Genomic DNA, 27,762 nt, shown 5'->3' with positions numbered 1-27,762 from the left:
TAAAAAACTTGACGTCCTCTGTCTTATCCGCGAGGACGTCAAAGAATTAAAGGCAAGTTTGGAATTCGTTAGCCAACAGGTAAGTGATCTCCAATGCGATAACTCCGAGCTACGCTCCTCTCTCGTCGCTGTCACAGCCGAGTTGGAGACGATTAAAAAGGAAAATAAAATGCTAAAGGAAACGGTCTTAGATGTTCAATCCCGTAGTATGCGGGAAAATCTAATATTCTCAGGTATATCCGAAAATTCTCCAGATAATCCAGAGGGTGAGATAAAAAAATTCATGACATCATCGCTAAAGATCCCACAGGAGACGGTAAATAATATCTCTTTTCACCGTGTACACCGGCTCGGAGCTCGTAAGGGCAATAAGCCCCGTCCTATTATTGCTAAGTTCGAACATTTTAAACATAAAGAATTGGTAAAAAGTAAAGGACGGGAGCTCAAAGGGACATCTTTCGGGATGAATGATCAATTCCCAAGAGAGATAAACGAGCGGCGAAAAGTACTGTTTCCTATAATGAAACAAAATAGACAGGAGGGTAAACGGACTTCGATGGTCGTTGATAAATTATATATCGACGGCCAGCTATTCCGAAACCCAACCTCGACCCCTTGGCTGTTCTAACTGACAATTGGTAGAGCCGAGCATTGTGTGATTATTTGACGTATGTATATGTATATGTATGTGTATGTATATGTGTATATATGTATATATATGTATATGTATATGTATGTATATGTATGGATAATGGGTTACGAAATAGAATATGAATTTATATTATGCATAGGCTATATAGTAATAATAATAATAATAATAATAATAATAATAATATAGAAATATATTCTTAAAAAAAATAAATTAATAATAATAATAATAATCTCGCTTAGGTCACCATTTACTGGTGTATTGTTATGTTGAATCCCCCACAGATTTCCTTCACACTCACTTCCCCCCACGTTTCTTCACTATTATACTTATCTACTTGCTATCTCTCTCTTTATATAAATTATATAAATTGCCTAATTACTCTTTTGCTATCCTACAATATGTTAATATTAATAAGCAGCTTATATAGATGTATACATAAGACTGAGTCTATATTGCTTGTATGCAGAAATTAGTTCTGGTCTCCTGGAATGTGTGTGGCGCTCGCTCCCAGGCAAAAAGAATAAAAATTTTAGACCATCTCTCAAAATTTAAGGCAGATATTTGTCTCCTACAAGAAACCCACTTACAAAAATCAGAAGAAAAATTATTTATAGATAAAAATTTTAGTCAAGTTTACTCTGCCTCCTATAATAGTAGACAAAGAGGTGTCTCTATACTTATACATAAGAATTTATTCTTTACTCTAAATAATATAGTAACAGATTTAGAGGGCCGATATATTATTATCCAGGTAACTATATTTAATAAAGTATATACAATTGGTAATTTATATGCCCCAAATAATGATGACCCTGATTTTTTCCATGAATTTTTCTCTCGGTTACTCGATTTAGCAACAAATTCTACTATTATTATTGGAGGTGATTTTAACACGGTCTTGAACCCGTTAATAGATCGTTCTAATAATACGATATATACAAGGCGATTACGATCCGCTAAAGTAATAGATGAATATATGGAGGATTTTGGCCTCAGCGATGGCTGGAGACTTCAAAACCCAACTAAGAAGGAATTTACTTTCTTCTCTGCTGTGCACCGATCATTCTCAAGAATTGATTTTTTCCTTACAAATAATTCTATTGTTGATAAAACTGCTATAAAAATACATTCTATAATTATAAGTGATCATGCACCAGTCTCCCTCACTCTACAAATTGACTCTACCTTTAAACCTCCCCCGATATGGCGTTTTAACATCTCATTACTGAAAGACGTAGAGTTTGATAAAATTATTAGAAGGGAGTGGGCAGATTTTTTGGAAATAAATGACTCTCCAAATATATCTCCATCTCTTCTCTGGGAAGCAGGGAAAGCGGTAATTAGAGGGAAAATTATATCATATTCAACTTATAAAAAGAAACAGGATCAAAAATTAGAAAAATACCTGGAAGATAAAATTAAACAACTAACGGATGAATATGTATTAAACCCAAATAATCAAATATGGATAGAACTACAGAATATAAAAATACAGTTAGATAACATGTTATCTAAAAAGACAGAGTTTATAATACAACAGTTGAGATATAATAATTTTGAACATAATAATAAATCAGGTAAATTCCTGGCAAATCAACTTCAACGGAATCGGGAAAAATCTCTTATAACGGCTATTAAAGATATAAATGGTGAATGCACACAATCACCAGAAGAAATTAACCATATTTTTTATAACTATTATCGAAATCTATACACAGAAATTAATAGACCTAACCCTGAATATATTGAGGAATTCCTAAACAGCTTAAATATACCTCAGTTATCTATTGAACATAAAGATATTCTCGATACCCCGCTTACTATAGATGAGTTGTATCGTGCTTTAGACAGTATGCCTAATGGCAGAGCACCTGGTCCAGACGGCTTTCCGGCTATATTTTTTAAACATTTCTGGTTAATGTTTGCTCCATTATTTCTAAGAGTAGTAACTGAAATTAAAAGTAAAGGTGATATACGTCAAGATATGAATATAGCAGCAATTAAACTTTTATTAAAGCCAGAAAAAGACCCTACCCTCCCGTCAAGTTACCGACCGATATCACTAATTAATACCGATATTAAAATTATCGCTAAGGCCTTGGCATCTCGATTAGAGACGGTAATCTCGACAATTATTCATAGTGATCAAACAGGTTTTATTAAAGGTCGTCATTCTACTAATAATATTAGGAGACTCTTTAACTTGATTAGTATGTCACAGCGGTATGATAAAAAGGCAGTTGTTATTTCGCTGGATGCAGAAAAAGCATTCGATAAAGTTAACTGGTCCTTCCTCTTTGCTGTCTTAAATAAATTCGGCTTCGGGGAGTCATTCATTCAATGGGTCTCAATATTATATGATTCTCCTAAAGCTACAGTTACTACTAATGGGATTACATCACAGAGTTTTACTTTACAAAGGGGCACAAGACAAGGGTGCCCAATTTCTCCTTTATTATTTGCTATATTTATTGAGCCGCTTGCATTAGCTATACGTCAGGATAGACGGATCCAAGGAATCCACTCCGGGACAATAGAACATAAAATTAATCTATATGCCGATGATATATTACTCTATTTAGAAGAACCTGCTATCTCGCTAGGGGAAGCATTTAAATTAATAACTAAATTCTCTCACTTATCAGATTACTCTATTAACTGGACAAAATCAACATTATTACCTATTACAGAAAATTCATGGAATCCTACAAGTCAGGATCCACACTACTCCTTTCCTACAGGTAATTTAAAATACTTAGGTGTTAAAATTTCACCTAAGTTAACTGAATTAACTTCTTTAAATTTTTCACCATTATTGGATAGTATCCGTAGTGACCTGGAGCGCTGGAATAATCTTTCGATCTCTTTAATAGGACGGATAGCTACTATAAAAATGAAAGTTTTACCAAAGATTAATTATTTATTTTCAATGATTCCATTTAAACCTACGTCTAACTGGTTCCAATCGCTGGACTCTGCTATCATAAAATTCTATTGGAATAAAAAAAAAGCCAAAATTAGTCTATCTACTCTTCAGGAAAGTAAATCTAAAGGAGGTTTAGAGGCACCAAACTTTATGTACTATTATTTAGCTAATCAACTACAATATCTTGTGCTATGGACACAACCCAACAGAGATACTAACTGTTGGTTGGAATTGGAGCAGAAGGATTGTAATAATCTTAGACTGTCAGATTTACTCTTTATTACAAAATCAATAAGACGACATAATTGTTTTAAAAACCCAATGATAGCCGCCACCCTGACTGCCTGGTGGAAGGCATTAGAAATTACAAACTCCCAATTGGCGCCCTGTGGGCTCTCTCCCATTTGGCATAACCCCGACTTTCAACTTAATAATCAGTCGTTCCATTTAAGCCTATGGGAGCAGAAAGGAATTACACACCTTCATCATCTTTTCTCAGATAATAAGTTTATATCGTATACAAACTTGGTCCAGAAATATGAAATAAAAAAGGGAAATTTCTTACATTATCTGCAAGTTAAAAATATGGTTAAGAAACAAATCCCAACACTTCAGGATACGCTCCAACTGCCTGTCTTAGCTAAAGATATTATAAAGCTTTCTCCAACAACAATAAAGAAAATATCAAAAATATATAAGTTATTTTTATACACAAATAAAACGTATTTACCGACTTTAAAATGGGAAAAAGACTTGTCTATAGTTCCGGAACCAGACTTTTGGACCCAAATCTGTGAAAATGTATTTAAAATGACCAAACAGACAAATTTGCAACTTATCCAATATAAGATACTTCATAGAACATATATTACACAATATATGATGAAAAAAATGGGACTCTCTGACTCCGACATTTGTCTCCAGTGCTCACAAAACACTGCCGATACTTATCTTCATGCTTTATGGTCATGTACTCCAGTGCTGCATTTCTGGACTAAAATCTTGGGAAAGCTCGCTGATATATTAAACTGTAGGCTTCCTTTATCTCCAAGATTGTGTTTACTAGGTGACTTAACAATAACTGAGCTACCATGTAAACAATCTCAATCTATATTTATAGCCCTTACTATTGCTAAAAAAATAATCCTTGTCAATTGGAAAAATAAACAATCTCTAAATATCGACCACTGGTTAAACTTACTAATAAATTATATCTCAATGGAAAAAATCTCTGCCTTAAATAAAAATCAAGTATCAAGATTTAAACAAATATGGTCTATGTACATAGAATATTTTAATCTCAATTTGGCAACTTAATCCTGCCAAGATTCTGCCTGTTAACGAGAGCCACCACATCGTTACAACTTCTGTTTTCGCTGCTCCTGTATTTGGTATTTTGTATCTGATTGTTCTTATTTTTATATAGTCAGGAACCTAGTTGCTGCTAGTGGGCTCGAGCATACCACACTATACGACACTATACTCAATAACTCCTTAAGATCTATTTCTAGTGGGCACTAAGCATCAACACTTGGTGTTACTGCATGCTAATTAGTCAATTTTCTTGACGCCGTCCCCTGTGGTCGGGCGGGGGTGGTTCTGCCCCCCGTTGTCTGCTCGGTGGCGGTTGCGTCTTGGCCGCTCCCTGGGCCCCCTGTGGGGTGCGGTGTTGGGGTGCTTCCCCTGGTGCCCGGGGCGGTGCCGTCCCGGCGCGGCCCGCTGCTCCGTGCCCGGCGGCGCGGTTCAGGGTGGGTGGGCCTCCGGTGTGCCCCGTGGTTCCCTCTCCCCTCCCCCTTCCTCCCCCCCGTCGCCTCTCCCTCCTCGCCTCCTCCCGCCCATCCTCCTCTGCCTCCCGGTCCCTTTTCCCTTGTCGCCCTCCCTCCTCCTCTCCCCCCCCGCCTCCTGCCCTGCAGCCGCCCTTTCGCCTTCTTGTCGTCTTCTCCCCGCTTCCCCCCCCCCCCCCCCCCCCTTCCCTGTCTGCCCTGCGGCCACTCCCCCTCCCTCTCCCTGGGCCTGGGGCTCCCTCCCCGGCCCGGGCGTCGGGCTCCGGGGGCCGGGCGAGGGTTTGGGGCCTGCCCCACTCCGGTATAACTCCTGGCGCCCCGGGCGGGCTCCGGTGGCCGGTGGGCTGTCCGGTAGCCCTGCTGCGCTGGCTGTCCGCCCATTGTGGTGCCGGGTGGATGAGGTGGGGGGCGGCAGGGGGTGGGGGTGCTGGGGGGCGGGCGTGCCACCTACACCCGCCGGGTTGGGTGAGGCCCCGCTGGTCGCTCCTCTTACTCACTTCACTAGCTTGCACTATACACTTTGTAAATATACACATAGGGCACACAACACATTTCTTGGTGGGGTGGGGAAGGGTGGAAACACCGTCTTCACCCTTCAACTCCCCTCCAATTTTAATGCACCTCACGTCCAAGGGGAGGGGTGAGTTGGGGCGGGGAGCCATCAGAGGGGATGGACTGCAGTGCCTGGCAGCGCTGTGGTCCCCCCCATTTGTGTCCCTGCCCCACCACTTTGTCCCTCCATTCCCTTTTTTAATGCACCACACATATACATATTCATTTTTTTGGGGGGGATACGGGTGTGTCGGAGTAGGGGAAATTTTTTCCCTCTGCTCCGACTCACCTGCTCCCAATTTTAATGCACCACACGCACACACTTGTATATACACTGGGTGGGGCCACATTCACGGTGTAAGGGTAGAGCTCGCCAGTCGGCGAGCTGGCGGACTCAGTAACAGGGTTAGGTGTCACTAGTACTCTGGCGTGACGACCGGGGCCTCTCCCCACCGGGCTCGGTGTTCTGGTGTTCCGCCTTCTCCCCTGGTGCTTCCTCCTCTGCTTCCCCCCTCCCGCCGCTGTACAAATCTCGCGCGGCTGGAGGTGGGGTGGGCACATCTTCCCTCTCTGCGCTGCTGCCCGGTGCCGGTTTCCGGGGGGGGGGTGGGGGGTTCTCGCGGGGGGCCGGGTTCGCGGGGGGGGGTGGCGGCCGTCGGGGGGGGGCGGCTTGTTTGGGGGGGGGGTGGAGGTATGGGTGGGTGGGGGGTTGGGTGCTGGGGGTCGGGGTGTGTTCGGGGGTCTGGGGGTCGGGGGTGGTGGGGCCTGGGTCGTGGTGGATGGCGGGTTTGGGTGGGGTGCGGGGGGGTCGTGGGGGGATGGGGGCTGGGGACCGGTGGGGGGCTGTGGGGGCCCGCTGGGCCTCGTTCTGCGGCCTTGGGCTCGGGGGTGTGGGCCGGGGCTGGGGCGGGGGTGTTCCGGGTGTCTGGGTCGGCTCGCCGACCGGTGTCCGCTCGGGTGGCTTGGGGGTGGCCTTGGTGCTGCCGCGGCCTGGGGATTCCGGGGGGGGGGTGGGGGGGTTGCTCGCTTTGCTGGACCGCGGTTGACGGCTTCTTTCTTTGGTGGTGGTCCTTATGCATGCCAGATCCGTCGCACCAGCATCTACTGAAACTCAACAGAAGTACCCTCTCCCTCCCACAGCCCCTTGAATCAGTTGGTGCTGGTGTCTGTGGTTCTCACTTTGCTTTATCTATCCTTCCCTCCTTCCTCTCTTTAGTTTTTCCTCTGGTCACTTGAGATCTTAATTTATTAGAAGTATGAGGTTTCTGGGGTTGGCATAAGACTCCGGTTTTGTAACCACGCAGGAGGGGTCTTGTTGGTGCTGGACTTCACTTTGATGGATTGGATGTACTGGCTTCTATTGATCTCACTCTGCCTTATCGATCCTTCCCTCCTTCCTCTCTTTAGTTTTTCCTCTGGGCTCTTGAGATCTCGCTAAATTTGCTGGAATTTAGAGGCTTCCGGGGTTGGCGTAAGACTTTGATTTTGTAATCATGGGGAAGGCAGGAAGTGTTTGGTCGGTGCTGGATGTCACTTTGATTTACCTTTCTTTTCTCTCTATTTCTTTTTTTTTCTGACCTTTTCTCTGGTCTCCTGACCATTTAAATCTCACGACTCTGGCAAGATTCTGAAGTACCTGGTTAAGGCGAAGGGTAATGGGATATTTATAAGGTTTTAGGTGAATGAATGAGTATAAATTTATACGTATTTGCACGCACGCACACGCACGCACGCAAACGCACGCAAACGCACACACGCAAACGCACGCACGCACGCAAACGCACGCACGCAAACGCACGCAAACGCACGCACACATACACACACAAAAAAAAAAAAAAAAAAAAAAAAAAAAAGAGCAATGATGACAAGACGTTGAATCGGTAAGACTACCGAATGAACAATTCTGAGCTCTTCAAAAAAAATAAAAAATAAAAAAAAAAAGAAGGATATCCATCCACCAAGACATGCAGACTCCCTTTTTAAGGAGAAAACAATCTGGTTGTGTTCAAGTAATTTTTTCCCCCCAATGTGTGATAGTTGATGAGCCCGAGTAAGTGTGAGCTGGATAACCTGCATCGACCAACTTTTTCTGAACAAATGACTTTCATTTGGATCGTCTGTCGCAGGTGTTGTGCATTTGAGTTCATCTTTTGTGCTGAAGCAGCACTGAGTGAAGATGTAAACAGCTACGTTAGCCTCTCATGCTAGCACCTTGTGAGCTACTTTTGGTTTGTCACTGAACATTATCCATAGTTACTTTCAAATGAGTTGAGGTGGTTTTCATTTCTTTGTCTTAAAATTTTTGTTTAGTTTTAGTAGTATTGCCATTGGATCAATTATCAAGTAGGCAAGTGTGTTAAAAAAGATTTTTTTTTTTTTTCAGAAATTCCTACTTTGAAATTAAAGATATGTTGGGTTTTTTTCTCCCTTCAGCTGTGTTGCACTAAATAGTTGCTATGTCACAGTTAGGGACCCCAACAAAGAATAGCTTTGATTGATTATGTCGTCATATGCTCATTTGCGTGCATGAAATCGTTCCCCTGTTAGCAGCGTGAATAAGTAGCATGTGATCTCTTCCTCGCTCTGACCCTTATGACTGACTCAAGCAGGTCAATCAGTGTTTTATTTGGAACGTAGTCATGGGATTTTTTTTCTCTTCTTCTTCCAGCACTCAGATTTTAGCCAGTGAATAAACCCAATTAAAAGAGAGTGTCCTACTCGACATACTGAAGAAGACTGATCAGTGTTTCATCTTCAACTTGAAGCACTTGTGCAAATATTATTGCTCTGGATTTTCTCTTTGGGAATGTACAAACTTGGAACGGTCATGTTTAATGCATCAGTTGTATGATCTCCCGTCTAAAGACGAATACTCAATGATATCATATGACTTTGCTCTTCCCACATAGAGCGCAGCGCAGCGTGACGACATCACAGGTTCCATCTTTGTAGACGATTTGTCTCGTGCTCGGGCCTGGTCGCGCACTTTCTGCCTCTTTGACGATCAGGGCCCGGTTGTTCAAAACTCAGTTATAGCTTTAACCATTGGTTAAGTAGATTTCAGTTAACTTTAACGGCACTGTTATCTTGTTGTTCAAAACTCTGTTAACTTTCACCGGCTGTTAAGTCTATCGAGGGCTTGACTTTGACCTTGGTGATTATTCTGATGAAGAGTTAAGCACGTGTTACCTCTTAGTAGTAATACAATTCCAAGTCTCATGCTGAGTCAACAGAGAAAGAATAAAAATGTGTTTTTTAAGACAAGTTCTAAAAACGGACAAAGCGAAAACAAACATAAATTATGATGAATTAAAAATAAATAAATAATGCCACAAAAACTCCTAACTTACTTCAACCATTGATTGTTTAACGTTTTCTTCGTCAGCAGAAAACTTCCGGCTTCTATTTTTTTGGCGAGTGCCAAGGGTCACTTGGATAGTATCCATTGCTTTCGCCGACCCGGAAATAAACAAAAAGGAATTGTGGAATATCGGTGCTAACCAGTGACGTAAACGACACGGTTAACTTTGACGGTGCTGTTAACAAACGGCGTGACTAAACATGTTTTGAACAACGCATATTTAGTGGCCGGTTAGTTAACGGCGGGTTAAGAATTTAACCGGCGGTTAGGGGTTAAACAGTGGTTAAAATAACCGAGAATTGAACAACTGGGCCCAGATCTTCTCACTACTAAATGGGGGGGGGGGGGGGGGGGGGCACTAGTTCAGAATAAGTCATTTCAGTTGGGAAACTTCATTTATTCTTAATTGCATCAAGGACAATTGCAGCTCTCATGTTAGTCCAAAGACATTACTTTGAATACTTTCTGACTTTTGTGCATCTGTTTTACGATTTCTTTTGCAAGGAATAGATTCGAAAGACAACTTTTGGTGTTTCCCACCAGTTTTAACTATTGTAATCAAAAGCAAATATTGCCAGAACACACAGTCCAATTTGTTGTTATTCAAGTTTTCTGTGTCTTCATGACTGAGTCAAAATGATGCTGTTTTATACACACTGGAAGAATAAATGAGCCTTTATCCGCCATATGGCAACTTTTACATTTTTATCATTCACTGCCTTTGACAAATATACTTGTCAATTATATTTTTTAGAGCGGGGATAGATGGGAAGAATCTGATTATGCTCCACTGTAAATGTCAACCTTGGAAACGACTTTACTGATGCCCATCTACCGGTAGATGACATCATTGCCCCATTTTATACGACATAAACACAGTTTCAGACTCCATGGGAGAAATGGCTGTATTTTGACAAACCTACACTTTTCTACTGTCAATTATAAAAGAACGGGACGAGGTAAAAAGTAGGGAGTCTATTCTGTCATTTGGTAGATTCGGTTTATATATAATTATTGAACGTAATATCGCGTGGGTATTGAACATTTTGAAATTTTCTAAAAGGGCTGGCAGTGAATGAGTTTAAATTAAAATGTTTTGTCAAATCACCTTTCGTTTTGGCTCATGACTTATTTGTGTTAGTGTTAATGATTTTACACATGTATTTATTGAGCACAACACAAACATACAGTTGAAGCAAATGCAGGTAGATAACGCTTATTAAATTTGCTGCATGAATGTGATCTGCAAAAAGAACAACATCAAAACCAAGTGAGTCATTAAATTGTACTAAATGTAACAAATACCTCTCTGTAAGTGTCAAAGCAGAACTTTATACTCTGTCATTTTTTCACTAACACAGCATGGTAGAGCGTTTCTTTACACTGCATATAAATGACAGCAGCATCAGAGCCATAATGAAATTCCACAATGTCGAAATTCACTTTTCCTGCCCTGTTTTTGCGTTGATTGTCCATGTTTGGCAAGTGGCAGCCCGTCATTCCAAGTAACTTGCAGCTGTCATTGTGTATGTTCTTTTTCAATGAAACCTGGTGAGTGACGTGGGTGTCAGCGAGAAAGAATTCAGAGTTGGCTGGCTGATAACCAGCTAACCCGTCAGCGTGTTGAATTGCTCTGCGTGATTTGTGGCCATGCATCAGTGTATGAATTTGCCTAAAACACCAAGTGCTGTGGCGGAGGCGGTTTTGGATCGAACCAGAAGTTGAGAATCGAGAGCGAGATGCTGCAGATTGGAAGAAACTTTTATTATTTGCAGTTAAGGCGAAACAAAAGCCAAAGGGGAAAATGTGTGTGAATTGCAAAGCTGCTTAGGCGAATGATTCACTTGGGGGTTTTCAATCAGCTCTCACCCCCACTTTGTGCTGGGTTGGGGGCGGACTGAGCTGTGTGTATGTGTGTGTGTGTACATACTATATGTATATGTGTGTATGAGAGAGAGAGCGAAAGCACAGGAGAGGCACAATCTGCTATAACTCCATGTGAAAATGACCTACTTCCTGTCAGCTCACTCTCAACCGGATTGCTGTTTTCTAATGTGTGTGTGTGTGTGTGTGTGTGTGGGGGGGGGGGGGGGGGGGGGGGTTACGTGTTTCCTACAGCGAAGGTTGCTGTGGCTCGGTTAAATGGCGGATAAGTAGGTGTCCCTGGGGAGCTGCAGAGCGAGATAGATATACAGTATGTCTGCGTGTTTGTGTGTGTATGTGTGTTTGGGCACCGTCTGACTCCCGGCAGTGTTAATTAGCCAACAACAAGCGAATCAAAGATAATATTTAAGCAGTCAGGCCACCGTGACAGATGCTCAGGTGTGTGTGTCAAACTTGCTTCTAATGCAAAACTCTTCCTTTTCCAACCGTGTCCACGTACTGTCAATATGTAATTTAGTGGAGCCTTATGCATGGCTGACACTTGCACGATTTTGTGGTACGAATTGTCACGACTCGAGTTGTGCCAGTGCGCGAACTAGTCGTAAAGTGGCGGGAAGTGTGCATAAACCCGTCGTGACTGCGTGCCATGTCGGGGCAAACATTTTGAAATGTTCAAAATTTTTGTCACGCCAAAATTTCGCGACCGGGTCGTGAACTATGCGTAAACTGTTTGTGAACTCGGCGGAAGGATGCGCGCCAGTGCGTGGCCGTGCGTGGGAGTGCTCACCTCGGATGGGCGCCGCCGGTGCCGGTCCCGGTGCTGGCGGCGCGCCGAGAAGTAGGGCTGGGTATTGCCGCCAACCTCACGATACAATACGTATCACGATACAGGGGTCACGATACGATACGTATCGCGATACATATGTATCCCAATATGAACCTCAAGGCGATACGTATCCCAATATTTTACATTCATTGACTTGTATTTTAGAATAACAGTCATATGTATACCTAAAGGATATGTTTATTATGTTGGATGACAAAAATATTTTTGTTAGCAGCTCTTCTGGTTTACCACCAAGCGGCATGCCTGGTCTAAATGTGCACGCACTGCAGAGCAGGCAGCAGCTTTCACAGACACACCGGGAAAATTTATTCATCGGCATTAGCCGATATGAGCAAAAATATCAAAGTATTAAAATGACAGCTCTAAAATGTGCTACTTTGAAATATTTGGGGAAATAAAAACAGCATTTTTTTCATGTAACACATTTAAAAAAATAAATAAATATAGGAAAATTGGAACATTGAGACACGTGCCATGTTAAGTTTATAAGTAAATAAATGTTGATATTCTTCCTCTGCTTTCATTTTTCTTAGCAAGACAGTGTCTGATGAGCTATTTTGCATTAATTGAAGGCAATTAACTTCAAAGACGATGCTGGTTTTTATTTTTTAGGTACAATGCAAGCTGCAAAGGCAAACATTAACTGCCTATTTAAAGTTAACGAGCAGTTATCGATTCTGACGCCTGCGTATCGATACGAGTATTGTAATGAGGTCTGCAACAATATATTACTGTATCGATTTTTTGAGCACACCCCTACCAAGAAGACGATCAAACTTGACTATAATAGAGGAACTAAAAGTCATAACAATGTTTCCGTTAGTGAACCTGCAGAAGGATCATTACCGGAGAGAGAGGGCGAGCGAGCCAGCACGTGGCGGAGGCTCCTTCGAACGAGAGGTCGAGGGCGCGTGGCCGCGGATGAGTCGGATGCTCGCGGGAGCTCCGACTGCCCGGCCACGGCGGCCAGGAGCCGCGGGGAGGCCGGTCGGCTTGGTTTGCGCTCCCACACTTCCCCCACGTCCACTCAACCTTGGTTCCGGCCTGCGGCCGCGGCTGGTGCGGGGACATCCCCCGCCGGTGCCAGCGCAGCCCGGCCACCTCGGAACCGATAGCCGACGGGTACGCAACTGGGTTGGGGAGGCCCCTTTTTATATGGCGTGCCCAAGTCGGCACAACACCGTGTGAATTGTGCGAACTCGTTGCGCAAATGCGGGAAGTTCGCAAACTATGCGCAAACTATGCTTGAACTCGTCGTGCCAATTCGTGTCAATGTGGACATGAATGGTCACACATTTGTGAACTCGTCGTGAATTCGTCGTGAACTAGCTGTGAACACGACAAAATCGTGGCCAAAAGTCTTGCATGTGTCAGCCTTGCATTAAGATACGAGTGACTTGACATACGATTTTAGAGGCGCAAGCCATTTATTTATTTATTTTTTCTTCAACTTGTGAGCATGAACTTGAGAAACAACAGTTGAACTGTGGTAGTGAAGTGAATGCAAGTCGTTTTACAATAGGCAGAGGTTTGGAAGATACTTGAAATAAATTAATTCTGTAAAAAAAAAAAAAAAAGTCTTCAATCTCCCAATTGAAGTTTGTCAAACCACACAATATTTCAATTAAACAACCCTAAGATTGGTCCACTTTCTTAATGCTAATATACAATGGAAAATGTCATTAACATGCTAACGTTAGCATCAATAGTGACAGTTTAGGAACCCGCATGTGGACAGGTAATATCATAATACTCACAGGCATATATTCTTTATCCTCTTAATGATCTTACTCTTCATCTCTAACTGTGTTTCATTTGTTTCTGCTTGACTGTGTTATACTGCGTCCTGGTGGTCACGGGATCACTTCAAAAGGAACAACACCATGAAATGAATTGCTGCATTAAATCATAATGCACAATTTATTTCATTCTTTACATTCTATTGAAATGTAATTATGCTGTTTTTAAAAAAGTACCATATTATAGAGTTGAAGTTTCCCTTTCCTTTTTCCCTTTCCTGAAACGGATTAATGACAATTCCATTCGCAAATTAATTTTGTATCTCAAGGCACCTTCTGCTGTATTGTGCCATCTTTTGTCTGCTTTAATTTAGGTCATCATCACGACTGAGTATATTTGCTCGGCGGCACCAAGCGTAATCCCCGCCACTCTGACTGGCTGCAGGTCCTTTCTCATCATCCTCACTTTCCCTCTCTCTACATCCCCAGTACCTGAAGACCTGTCGGTGGAGGAGCGAGATGAGCTGTGCAACATCCGGCGCAGGAAAAAAGAACTGCTGGATGATATTGAAGTGAGTAGCGGCTATTTGTTTTTCAGCAGCATGTCATTTTGTTTCATTACTTAGTTAGATGAGAGATGGCTTGCTTGCATTTCTCTCCGTCTTGTGGAGAATTAATAAAACATATTGTGCGGCAGCAGTTTTATGCTTTTTCTTTTTTTTATCGGCAGCGGCTGAAGTTTGAGATAGCAGAAGTCATGACGGAAATCGAGCAGTTAACGTGCGTCGGGGAGAGGTGAGTTTTGCATTATTATACATTTTTCCTATTATTATTTTTTAATTCATAGCAGTATACTAGGTTGAAGGGGTTTGAAAAATGTAGTTGTACAGTGTGTTAGTGGTTAGCACATCTGCCTCAGTCAAGTAGTCTCAGGTTCAAATCCCAATTTTGGATCTCCGGTGTGGTGTTTATTTTTGTTATTTTGTTTATGTTCTCTGAAGACATTAAATTGTTTGTAGGTGTGAATGTGAGTGCTTGTTTGTCCATATACCCCCTGTAACTAACTAGTGACTAGTTCAAAGTGCACCTCACTTCTTGCTCAAATGGAGCTGGGAGGGGTCCCAGCTCACATGACTATTGTGATGTTTGAAAACGTTAATTTCCACACTTCAAAACATTCCAGCATGAAGAGCTACTATTTTTCACATGCCATAAATTTCCAGTTTTCCACATTCTCCACAGGATGAACAAAACTAATTTATATTAATTCAATAAATTCACTTCAAATTTAACATTTCTTAAATGAGTTATGAAAAGATATTTTACATTGCATTTGTGGCTCATTTATACTGACTGTGACTGCATGATGAAGAATAGGTCTGCTGCCTAAAAGGAGAATAGTGTTCTCAAGCAATGAATATGGATGTTTAAGAACTAGAGAAATAGCAAAGTTGCACAGCAGCATTAATGTTAATTTACTGTGGTTACTTTTACCTCCTGTGTATGTATGTAAAAGTGAGGAACGGCATGTATTTGTGTAGTATGTGTGCGTGTGTGTGTGTGTTGTAATCCCCCAGACTAAACATTAGCTAGGCGCCTGGCTTCAGAAGCTTTCATCTGATTGGCTGATGAGGTGGAGTGAGGTCGCGCGTCCCAGGTGCAGCAACCAAATCGCTTCGGACTTGTTTGTCTCCTCGCAAACATGGGGGACCGGCACCACGGTGGAAATCCCCCCGTGGGGCTCGTGCAAAATGTGGCATCAACTGCTATGACAGCTTTTACTGGAGCGGCTCTATAAAACTGATCCTAAACAAACATCATTGGCCAGCCAACAAGATGTCAGTTGAACAACGAGCAAACATGGGGACGCGTCTGTCAACGTCGTACAATTTAACTGTCACATCACGCCTGCGTCTGTTTTCCTACGCAGCAAAACCACACAAAGAAACAAACAGATCGCCATGGGGAGGAAGAAGTTCAACATGGACCCCAAAAAGGTCGGGAAATGCACATAATTGAAAGAGTGAAACATTGACATTTAAGCTATTTTATTGTCATCAAATTTGTCAGAGTTAAGATTATTTGTGTTACGTTTTGAAGGGCATCCAGTTCCTTCTGGAGAACGATCTTCTCCAGAACACACCAGAGGACATTGCACAGTTCCTCTACAAAGGCGAGGGGCTTAACAAGACCGCGATTGGGGACTACTTGGGAGAAAGGTGAATCCTAGTCCAGGATTCTTGATCCTCACATCATCACTCGCTCACATCCAGTATGCTACGGAGTAAACATGAATAGAAATGATTTGCAGATATATGAGGCAGGGGCCGAGACAATAAAGTCGCTATGTAAACATTCTGCTTCATATTGAATGTGCACAGAGATGGCAAATGTATTTGTACTCTGTACCTAAATAGATGTGCAGGCTGGTAAATAAAGAAATATTGATTCGATGGCTGTTTTTAAAGAAAAGTTAAAAGAAAAAATCATCAAAAATAAATGCTCATCTGAAGTATAGTTACCTTAAATATCAAACTCATGAATTTGAATGCCAGGACTGCAGCTAATGTGACAGCTTCTCTTTCCTAGAGACGACTTCAACATCAAGGTGCTCCAGGCATTTGTGGAGCTTCACGAGTTTGCAGACCTCAACCTTGTGCAAGCCTTAAGGTGAGTTGAGCTGACACTGGCTGGAGTTCACACGGCAGACCAAATGCTGCTTGGTTGCAAGCTTATTGTAGTTAACAAAAACTACATTTAAATTCTAACTAAAATTGGAAATATATTTTTGTTGACAAAATAAAATAAAAACAAAAATACTAAAAAGAAAATGGAAACTGCATTTTACATTTACAAAACTATAATTACACCAAAAATGTCCTTCGTCTTCATCTTTGGCAAATAATTTAATACATGAGTCTTTGGGGTTGATTTTAAATGGGTTTGGTATTTAATTAAAGAACGACCGTTAGCTGGAAGTAGTCCATTCGTGTCCATTTACTGTGTCGCATAGAAGTGACATCATCAGGTGACAGCCAATAAAAAAGCGCCACCAGATGACATTGCTTGTAGCTGAATGGCTTCCTACCTCAGTCCGAAACGTAACACTAGATTATTTTGGAATTATTTTAATTAATTTTGACAAATTAACCTAAATGCTTGATCCTCAGGGTGTGGACCTTCGCAATGCAAAGCATCTTTGTCGCTTAAATCTGCCACATTAGAAAGTCGTAAATTTGCCACTTTCTAAACTCACAGATTTGTGAGTTTTTTTTCTCTCGGAATATTGCCCCCACCCTCTAAAAAATATACGTGGTCCTAATATGCCGTCGTATAATACTTTAAAACTAACTTAAAAGAAAACATAATACAAATAAAAAAACTATAGTGAAAATCCCCAAATTATTCTAAGCCTGCATGTTCGTTAATTCTCTCGCAATCAATGAAGTCTTCACAGGCAAAACCTAACCCTGAAACTGAATGTAGACTTTCAAGGCTATTTCGAGGCTGAACAAGACACACCAGTTGTGTTCCAATACTTTTGCTCACACGGATCTTGTGTAGCAGCTACCTTCATGTCAAAGTTGAAACGTTGTGGTCTGACGAGCACTGTGCACCAATGAAAATCCCAATAATGACACAATTGTGTAATTCCTCTTTGACATTTAGGACTGAACATTGCTGCTTTAGTCAATTCTTAACAATGTAAATTTTATTGAATCTTATTAGACATGCAGGTGTGCCTAATTTTGTGGCCAGTGAATGCATGTACCGTATTTTCCGCACTATAAGGCGCACCTATAAGGCTTCCATTTTTTCAAAAGCTGACCATGCGCCTTATAATCCAGTGCTCCTTATATATGGAACAATATTGAGCCGCAACAGGTCTCGCTGTCAAGACGCTATCGGTGACCCTGCACGATCGGTGACGCGCATGCGCAGAAGATCCCACCATCTTGGATCGCTAGCTAATACTAATACTTTACCTCAGAGAAAATAATAAAACAGCTGTTTATTCATTTTGGGAGTGAATGGAGTTGTCAGAAAGCTGGTTTGTAATCTATTAATAAAGTTTGCCAGACCTATCTTGACTGTTTTGTTGACATTCCCTTTAGCGCAGCACCATCTAATGGATGCATAACGTAACCCCAGCCTCTACTGTAGCGCCTTATATATTGAAAAAGTTTTAACATATGTCATTCATTGAAGGTGCGCCTTATAATGAGGTGCGCCTTATAGTGCGGAAAATACGGTACGTATTATTGGGCATCCCTTTTCAATTAGTTTTGCTTTCAGAAAGCAATTAGTTTCTCTGTTAGAAGTGCAGCTTTTAAAGTTTTTAATGGAATATTACATTCATTATATTTTATGTAATTATACAATTTCATACCAATGTCAATGTTTTTGAATTCTTTTGTCAGGCTGTTCTAAAAAGGAGCCACAAATGTTAGTGGAGTCATTTAGAAGGAGTCCGTTTGATGTATTATTCTTTATTACAGATGATAAAAGTCATGAGTTGATGGGGCCATCTGGCGCTCGGCTCTCATTCAAACACACTGCGACTGTATTTGTGTTGCAGGCAGTTCTTGTGGAGCTTCAGACTTCCTGGCGAAGCGCAGAAGATCGATCGCATGATGGAGGCGTTCGCCTCTCGGTACTGTCAGTGCAATCCTGGCGTCTTCCAGTCCACAGGTAACACACACACACACACACACACACACACACACACACGCAAACACACTCTGTGGTTGATCGATGAGTCAGACAGGATTGATAACAGAGGGCCATCGGGCCTACTTGGCCTCACATCACTGTTGCTGTCTTTACTCCTACACACGCTAAAGTCTCTTTTTAGAACCTCGTGTATGATATGCGTTGCTTGTGTATGTGCAACAGGTAAGCTAGTATTTTACTACTAGTCGGACACAGCCGACAATATTTCTCAGCATTGACACTTTGAAAGGCATTTGCCGTGTGTTGATAAGATTTTTTAACGGCAAAATCATCGGCTTTTACCGTATGTCGACAGCAGTGTGAAAGAAATCGATCGGGGGTGGTCAATAGCGGTCCTGAGTGCAGACTTTGCTCGTCCCTCGTCACCTCCTGTCTTTACACAAGTGATTGTTGAAGGAAGGTGCAGCATGGGGGCTCCTTTGGGCAACCCCACAGGTCATGAATATTGATGCGTTTCCGCGGCAACCCAACCAGACTTTAGTTATTGGCCCTGTCAAGACGGCCAGCGCGGATTGACGGAGGTGTCTCGCGTAGACGTGTGGAGGCTGGCGGGACTGATGATGCGGCCTCATTGGATCAATGGAAGTGTGTGTGTGTGTGTGTGTGCACAGCAAGCGCTGTTTGATTCAAGTGAGACCGGTGTTGATGGGAAAATGAGTGATTTCCGTCGTTCAAATCATTTGTTCTTGTCATCCCACAAGGGAGAAATGAACAACTGTTACTTGTCCAGCCACTGAGAAAACATGTTGTATTTAACTGCATTCTCTCAAGGTACATTGGTTTTGTAGTTTTATTTGTTCACTTGTTTTTGTGTTTTGGATTAAAAATAGGTATTGAGTGAAATTTTTGGTTCCAGGGAAATTTTCTACCGAAGTGCAGTGATGCTTTGACACTTTTTTGTTAAGTGATCAGTCGAGCAACTCCAATTTTAATTTTTTATAAACTGAAATCATCTTTCCTCATTGAAGTGAATTGAAATACGATTAAATCCGTTTCAGCCTCCCCCCCCAAAAAAAACACCAACAAAAATGTTGATACATGTTTTTGAAAAGAAAATTGCTTCATAAAAACATAGTCATAATATCAAAAGAAAGGAATAAACTTGTGCATCATGATTTTAAACCGTAATTAATGAGTACTGTGTAGCTAAGGTGCAGTTTAATACATGCGCACATACATGTACATTTAATGACGCAACACTGAAGAAGACCACGGCAACTAAGATGCAGTAATTAGTCAGGCTTTTTTTTTTTTTCAGAGGATAAAGAATATGTGCCTGTTAGTACCAGTTTATGCTCATTCTGCATGCTTTACTACATTTTGTGTTCACATAGAAGTTGTTTAAGATAAAGTTTTGATGCTAGTTTTGGTAGCATGTTTATGGTATGTTACATTAGATTAAAGATACTGGATTATTATATGACAAAATTGTTGTTTGGTTAAAAACGTGGACGTGTTTAATTTTACAGTCAAATTATAATGAGAATAGTAATAAACATATTGGTGCCTGTTTTTTGATGAGCTTCCAAGAAAAATGATACGTAATTAAGATGATAGACGAGGGATGGACGAGTTCCAATACCAGATATATTTCAGGATATCAATACTAGGGGTGGGACAAAAAAACGATTCGACCGAACCATCGGTCGTCAAGGGGAGCTAAACGGCCGTATCGGTAGCAGACTTGTCAACCGATACAAAATCCGCCGGGAATCTTTAGATACATTGCTTGTAAAGCTGTGGACCGGATATCGCGTGGCTGTGAATCGGTTGCGAGTGAGGCTTTATGGTTTTCATAACAATAGCAAGAGTTCTACACCGTGCTCTACTTGTTTTGTTTACATTTCAGTAGCATCACCATTCAAACTACTTCCGTGTTTACAGAGAGCTAGCAAAGTAGCGCTCAGAGACGCTTCATTCCCCGGATGTTGTAAACATAATGCAAAGACGTGACGCACCTTTTTTGGGGGGGGAGGGGGTCCGCCTACCGTCAACGCCGTGCTCGCGACACGGCACGCGCGCAGTCGCGCACAACGAGTGACAACATACAAATGGAGACAGTTAGCAGAAGCCGGTGCCGTACATCTCGGTATTTCCCATGGCTATCGAGTCCTCTCGGTGCACTTGGATGTCCCGGGCCGGCGTTGGTACTGCGCGCGAGCCAAAAAGAATAACTCCCGTGACGATCCAATGCATGGATTCAAACGACACAGGTATGTCCCACAGCCAACACCCCAGCTAAGCTAAAAGCACACTGCAAGTATCTCATTTCTCAGTTTGTGGCTCCCTGTCAATGTACACAACTAGCATGAGCAGCAGATAGGAGAACTGAGACGTGCCCGCGATTACGTCATCAAACGCAAAATGAACGACAGCCCAAAAAACAAAACGAACAGTAGTGATTCCGTGGTCATCATCGTGTCTCAGATTAAAAAAAACAAAAAAGATATCATACATTAACCAAAAATGAATGTGATGGCAAAGAAAAAAAAAAATTGTTCACAACAAAAATTGTTAATAAAAAGGGAAATTAACTTTTGGAAATATTTTTGGATATATTAAGTTGTTAAAATGTGTTTGATAGATTTATTGTTCCATAAGGTGGCTTCATATTTCTTTTGGCGGGACAGCAGGTTTATTTCATGTCTTAAATTTATGTTTCTGAAATACTTCACAATGTGGACATATTCTGTTTAATTGTGTTGGTGTCTTTTTAAAGGTTAAATATTTATATTTCAAATTTAATTATCAGCCTTTTGTTTTCCTGATCCTGATTTTGAAAGAAAAAAACAAAAAAAAAACAATTATAACTGTCAATAACAACTACTAAATATTTAAACTGATACATTTTTCAGTCATATCGCCCAGCACTTTGTTCCGGTCCATTTAAATAATTGATTCAATATATAAAAATATAGAAGACATTGTTGTTGTTCTTTTTTTAACACATTTGTAGATACTGTAAAAATTTGTGGTGTTTTAAGATTAATGTTTACAAGCAACAAATGTCACTATAAGTTTTGAATATTGAAATTAATCGTATCGAATCGAAAATTGTATCGTTCCCAAACTTAATCGAACCGTATCGAACCGTTCTGTTCTGAAAGATAATCGTTTTTCAATCGAATCGCAACTTGTGTATCGAGATACATATCGAATCGGCCTTCCCACCCCTAATCAGTACTTGGCTGATGTCAGCATCGGGCGCTCTTGTGGCAGCTTTAGACTCAGGGACACATATCTGACAGATTACCATTAAAGGGATACTTCACTTATTTAGCCCATTATAGCAATAAAAAGTTAAGATTTTGTCTAGAATTAATTTGATTCTTTCATTATTTTTCACATACAATTAGTAGCTTTAAAAACACATTTTGCAACTTGCTGTCGACTGAAAATGACATCACAAGGGCTCAGGTAACCAATCACAGCTCAGCTTGTGAATGTCACATGACCAAACCTAGAAAACAGGTGAGCTGTGATTGGTTACCTGAGCCCTTGTGACGTCATTTTCAGTCGACAGCAAGTTTTTTTAATATCAAATTTATTATAGACAAAATATTGTTTGACTGCCAAAAATGGCTAAAAAAGTAAAGCATCCCTTTAAAAATGTATGTATTAAAATCTTTTTATTGTGTCCTCTGTACAAAATACATCATTTCTGAACAAATGGAGCAAAGATAACTTCTAATTGCCATTAATTTTTAAGAAAAAAAAAATATTGGATATATATATATATATATATATATATATATATATATATATATATATATATATATATACACACATACATACAATAGGTCTTTCTTTAAAGTTATCTATCTTTTTTTGGGGGGGGGTGTTATCTATCATAAGTACTAGTGGTATCGGGGTTCGATATTGGTGACTGCTCAAAAGTTGAGTACTTGTATTGGTTTCGGTTTGGGAAAAAAAGAAAAAAAGAAAAAAAAAGAGGACATCCCTACCTAGAATAGACTGTTGAGATTAAATGACTCCAATTTCTTGGAAAAATATTCAAGTATTGACTTGTGTGGCTGCGTTTGACCTCTGCAGACACCTGCTACGTCCTTTCATTCGCCATCATCATGCTGAACACCAGCCTGCACAACCCCAACGTCCGAGACAAGCCGCCCGTGGAGCGCTTCATCTCCATGAACCGAGGCATCAACGAGGGCGGGGACCTCCCGGAGGAGCTGCTCAGGGTGAGGGGCTTCAACGGGCAATTCGGGCGCACGCTGTGATGAACAAAACGTTCTGCAATAAAAGCCCACGGAAGGTTGAGATGTAAAAGCAGGTTGATACTCCCACCTGTGACTGTTTTTGTGTACTTTAGTTTTGATTTGAGTATAAAAACAGGCGCCACATGTGCTCTTTAAATCAAACCGGCTCCCAGAGTCACTCAAGTCTGAATCATGATCGCTCGCCAGCTTGAAAGTGGAAACGGAGTCTGTCAATGTCGTCTTTAATGCACTACCTTGAATGGATGCTTGCTCCCATCCGGCCAATGTGGAATCAACGCGTCTCTTTTTGTTTTTCCTTTCCTCTGTCACTGTCCAGAATCTGTACGACAGCATCAAGAGCGAACCGTTTAAGATCCCAGAGGATGACGGCAACGACCTGACGCACACGTTCTTCAACCCGGACAGGGAGGGCTGGCTGCTCAAATTAGGTCTGTGGTCGCATTTACTTCCTGTTCTTAACGATATCTGTTACTTGCCTGCTTCTAAAGCAATATCTTTTTTTTTTCTCTGTCCCACCTATTGGACGCAGTAGAGAGGGCAGTAAAGGAGAAACAAGAGGAAAGCACATGCACGAGTGCTGTGCTATTTACTACTAATTTGACAACCATATGCTAGATTTAGTTTGAAGCACTGCAAACAACACAATTTCTATGGTGGGGTTAAATGTATGCAACAGTGAAGGAGAATTCAGATGTGTGGCGGCTGTCGAGACGTCCGTGCAGTAACCGGAAGGTCGGCTGTTCGATCTTCTCAATAGATACCCAGTCCCATCTGCAGTTGACTATATGACTACACATGGCTACTATAGGAATTTGTCTGAGTTTGTAATTGGGGCAATATAAATAGGACATTTTTAATTCATTATTTTGGACTGCAGAATGAATTCTGAGGATTACTAATCCTTGGACTGTTCTCAATAGAGCATTTTGTATTAACAGCATCACTGAGTGAGTGTGTCTTAATACCTGTTTGTCTACATCCTATTTTTTTCCATCTGGTTGTTATTTTGGACATGAACCCATTTACATTAACTTCCTACATTTGGGATGTTTCCCGCCGCTCCTTACATCATGACCCTTCAAGGTCTTCCTCGCCTCACTGACTTTTTTGTGTGTTTTTCAGTCTAAAGCGAGTGTGTTGTGTGTGTAAGACAGCAACGCTGCAGGTGACGAGTTTCATTAGCGCGCACATCTGGCAAAGACGCGCACATTTCGCCGCCTTAAATGCCGCTTCTCGACGTATAAACTAGCGAGTATGAATGCGAATAGCCCCATTGTGCCTCCTGGACTTTAACGCGATTACATTGCCCCCCCCCCCCCCACGCTCGCAGCCATTTCTCGCAGCGGTTTCTGCCATCATATCCCTAATTTGACTCTTTAAAAATAACCCCCCAGAGGATGGGGAGGGGATAACTGTCTGTGTACGCAGAGAAGGAAATTTGGCTAGGTTATAATTCAATAGCCTATTGAAATGTAAGGAAAGCCACTTGTGGCCCATATATTGTGGGCTGGTGTTAGGCGCCAAGAAAACAGGAAGGAAATGCTCCAGCGGAAAGTGGAAAGCTGGGTCAAAGCGCACAAAGGATGCGCTCACTGCAGTTTGAATACAAGTGAAGGTGTCCGCATCATTTACATGGACAAAAGTCGACGGATACTCGATTAGAATAGGAATAAAGTCACAGTATTATGAGGGGAAAAAAATTAACATTTTATGAGACTAAAGACGCAATAGGAGAAAAAAATAACGACATTTTAGGGTTTACCGTTTATAAGAACAAATTCATAGTTGTACAATAAATAAACCATGATAATATGAAAACAAAGTCTGACATTTGCAGTAGAAAGAGGTCAGTTTCACAACAATAAAGTCATACTTTATGAAAAAAAAACAACATGATTTATATATCCTATTTCCCATTATAAACAATGATGAAATACATTTTAGGGAAAATATTCAGAGAAAAAAAAAAGTGTATTACCGCCCTGTAGTTTTTCAAGAATATAAAGTCATAAGAAGACAACAAAGTACTCCAAATTGTATTAGAATGACAATGAAATTGTACTACAGTATAATAAGGGGGAAAAAAACATCATAGTTTTACAAGAATAAAACATGATATTTTGAGAACAAAAATCTAAATTGTATGAGAATAAAGTTGTACAATTATAAGTGTATTAGGATAAAGTAAAGGATAAAATTAATGTAATGAGAAAATTATTCAGAGCAAAAAATATTTATATATATTTTTCCAAGAGAATGAAGTCATAATGTTTTACAAAAACATTCACCATTGTATGAGAATGACGTTCTAATACGATAAGAAAATAATCAAAATTTCCAATTCAAAATAGTATGATGAATAAAAAAAATATTAAAGATGATTACAGAATCAAAAAACAAGCTTTTATGTGTGACTAATATGAAAAGTGACGGCGACCGCTGTGTTCTTCCTCCAGGAGGCCGAGTGAAAACCTGGAAGAGGAGGTGGTTCATCCTGACAGACAACTGCCTCTACTACTTTGAATACACAACGGTGAGTTTGACACACAACTCTCAGCCAACAACAACCGCCGTAATACGCACTTTGTTCAACGCAGGCAGGGGGAACGTCCACCTCTTCACATCACATCAAAATTGTACAAACTGAGATGTTGAAAATAAACATCTCATCAAATGACAAACACAAATAAAACGCAGCATGCTCAGCAGAGATGCTGATTATTAAATGTATTCATGGGTTCAGATTGCTACAAGATGATTTTTCTCTGACCATTCTAACCAAACAAACGACAGGAAAATGTCGGCGTCATAGAGGGGCCAGATTGTGAGGATGAATTTAACTCATTCACTCGCAGCCATTTACACTGACTTTACAAGGCCAACAGAATATTGTGTTCTTTTGCTATAAAACCATGGAACCTACCAAAAGAAAGATTAGTCTCCTCTTTCATCAGAATGTTTTTTTTTTAATTTTTATCTGTTATCGCTTTGCAGCAATTAGCAGTATAGCTAAATTTCATCATTATTCACAAACCGGTTTAAAACACTGGAGAAAAAGAGCTTGTTGCAACATGGCCCTTGCTGATCTATTATACTGTGCTGCCACCTGCTGGCCGTTTTTTGTTATAACTACCATTGCTGTAAGCGACCTCCTCAGATCAGAAGCTGTTTCAAAGCCTTCTGGATGCTCTAGCACAGGGGTGTCCAAACTTTTTCATTTGAGGGCCACATACAGAAAATCAGAAGGACACAAGGGCCACATAATGTTATGAAGAAAAATTGTGTTTAGTCCTAAAAATTGTACAAATAATTTATTTGTGCTTTTGCATATTTAGAAAAATGCTACAGTATATAAAACAATTTATTTGGAATATGGCAGTAGGTTTATTATATGTAGTTTTGGAATTTTTCATTTTAGTTTTTATTTTGTTTTGAGTTTTGTTTTTTCAAATGTAGTTAGTTTTAATTATTTTTCAGGGTGGTTCTCTTAGTTTTTTTTAATTAGTTTTAGTTCTTTAATAAATGCTTACTTTTAGGTTAGTTAGTTTAAGTATTAGTTTTAGTTTTTTTTAATGTGTATTACTTGTGCGCAATATTTAAAAAACACGTCATTATTCCGGTTTATATCAAATAAATCTTAAAAAAAAATCACATTTAAAATCATCCCCAAAGGCTCATGCATTAAATTTATTACCAAAGACTAAAACAAAGGACATTTTTACTATAATTATAGTTAGTTTTATTTTAGTTAGTTTTGAAACATAAAATGTAATTTCAGTTAGTTTTCTGTTTTTAAAAAGCATCTTCGTTTTTATTTTATTTTGTAAACAAAAATTTTTAAATTTTTTTCATGTTTTAGTTAACTAAATTAACCTTTAATTGCATCTGTGTTTTTCGACACTTTCCCTTCTTACTTTGACCAACTCCAAACATTTTTCTTTTTATTTTATTTGAACTGAGTCAAATGCCATTTTTAGCATATGTCGCGGGCCACTAAAAAATGGACGGCGGGCCGCAAATTGCCCCCGGGCCGTGGGTTGGACACCACTGCTCTAGCATTTAAAAAAAAAAAAAAAAAAAAAAAAAAAAAAGTATAAATAAGTTTTTGGGACCATGTCAAGATTTAAAATAGAACATTTTTATACATTTTTGGGAGCAAATGAGTTAAAATTGGTGAAATAAACAGTCCCAGTGGTAGTATAGTTTGTGCCCGCACTACTAATTCTGAAGGCCCTATGCAGATTACATTAACATGGCAATATGGAACTGAGATCTGATTGGACAAAAAAAACTACATAGACTAGAAGCAAAGAAATGTCACCTCTGGAGTGTCACACTTAATAAAGAGTTTGTGATTATGACATGAATGAATCACTTGACAATTATTTCCTATGAGAAAAGCTGTCATTTGTTGTTGGCTTTTGTGTTCATTCCGTGTCTATCGATTCCTGCATGTCTATAAATGACCGTGAGTGTCCCTGCTTTTGTGTTTGTGCTTGAGCGTCCTTGAAGACTTGGTGTCCTCACACGTGTGCGTCCCCATGAGCTGCTGCATCAGCATGCGCTCTCTCACCTGCCATTATCCTCCAGACTCGCTATCCTTTCGGACTGGTCACCCACACCACTGTGTGTTCACTTAAACAGAGGGGAATGGGTTTATTTCACCTCGCCAAAACAGATTCTTCTTCTCATGTGATGCTCCACTTCCTCATCCAGGACAAGGAACCTCGTGGGATTATTCCCTTGGAAAACCTCAGTATCAGGGAGGTGGAGGAGCCCAGGAAGCCGGTGAGTGTCGCCCCCCGCAGGCCGAATGCTCACTGTTAGGAGCAAAGCTGGCAAAAGTCGAGTAGTCACACTCTGGAAAGCCAATTCTAAATACATGATAAATGTATGGAGAACTCAATTGTGGAGATCCCCATGATCTCATAGCAAAACGTCAGAAAAATACATCTGAAAGTATACGCCTGTGTCACGGTGTGGCGGTGTTGGAGGCAGGACCCAAATGCAGGGGGCAACAAAAACAGGGCAAGGCAGGGATG

At 40.7% G+C, this 27,762-nt stretch overlaps 1 protein-coding gene across 3 annotated transcripts in view; it reads left to right on the top strand.

Annotated features, from left to right (window-relative positions):
* cyth3b (cytohesin 3b) overlaps positions 1–27,762 on the top strand; it is a 49,475-nt gene that overhangs the window by 16,820 nt on the left and 4,893 nt on the right. For all 3 annotated transcript variants that reach the window (XR_013285223.1, XM_077533317.1, XM_077533308.1), the window contains exons 2-11: positions 14,235–14,317; positions 14,476–14,540; positions 15,676–15,742; positions 15,846–15,964; positions 16,335–16,415; positions 18,325–18,437; positions 22,533–22,681; positions 23,037–23,148; positions 25,177–25,253; positions 27,437–27,508. Coding sequence is in view for 2 of the 3 variants with exons in the window: in XM_077533317.1 (XP_077389443.1) it covers positions 14,235–14,317; positions 14,476–14,540; positions 15,676–15,742; positions 15,846–15,964; positions 16,335–16,415; positions 18,325–18,437; positions 22,533–22,681; positions 23,037–23,148; positions 25,177–25,253; positions 27,437–27,508 (938 nt within the window). In the remaining variant the exon portion in view is untranslated. The remainder of the gene's footprint in view (positions 1–14,234; positions 14,318–14,475; positions 14,541–15,675; positions 15,743–15,845; positions 15,965–16,334; positions 16,416–18,324; positions 18,438–22,532; positions 22,682–23,036; positions 23,149–25,176; positions 25,254–27,436; positions 27,509–27,762) is intronic.

Source organism: Festucalex cinctus, chromosome 1 (assembly GCF_051991245.1).
Source record: "Festucalex cinctus isolate MCC-2025b chromosome 1, RoL_Fcin_1.0, whole genome shotgun sequence".
NCBI classification, from domain to species: Eukaryota; Metazoa; Chordata; class Actinopteri; order Syngnathiformes; family Syngnathidae; genus Festucalex; species Festucalex cinctus.
Note: the sequence above shows the minus strand (reverse complement) of the source record. Positions and strands in the feature narration are given on the sequence as shown.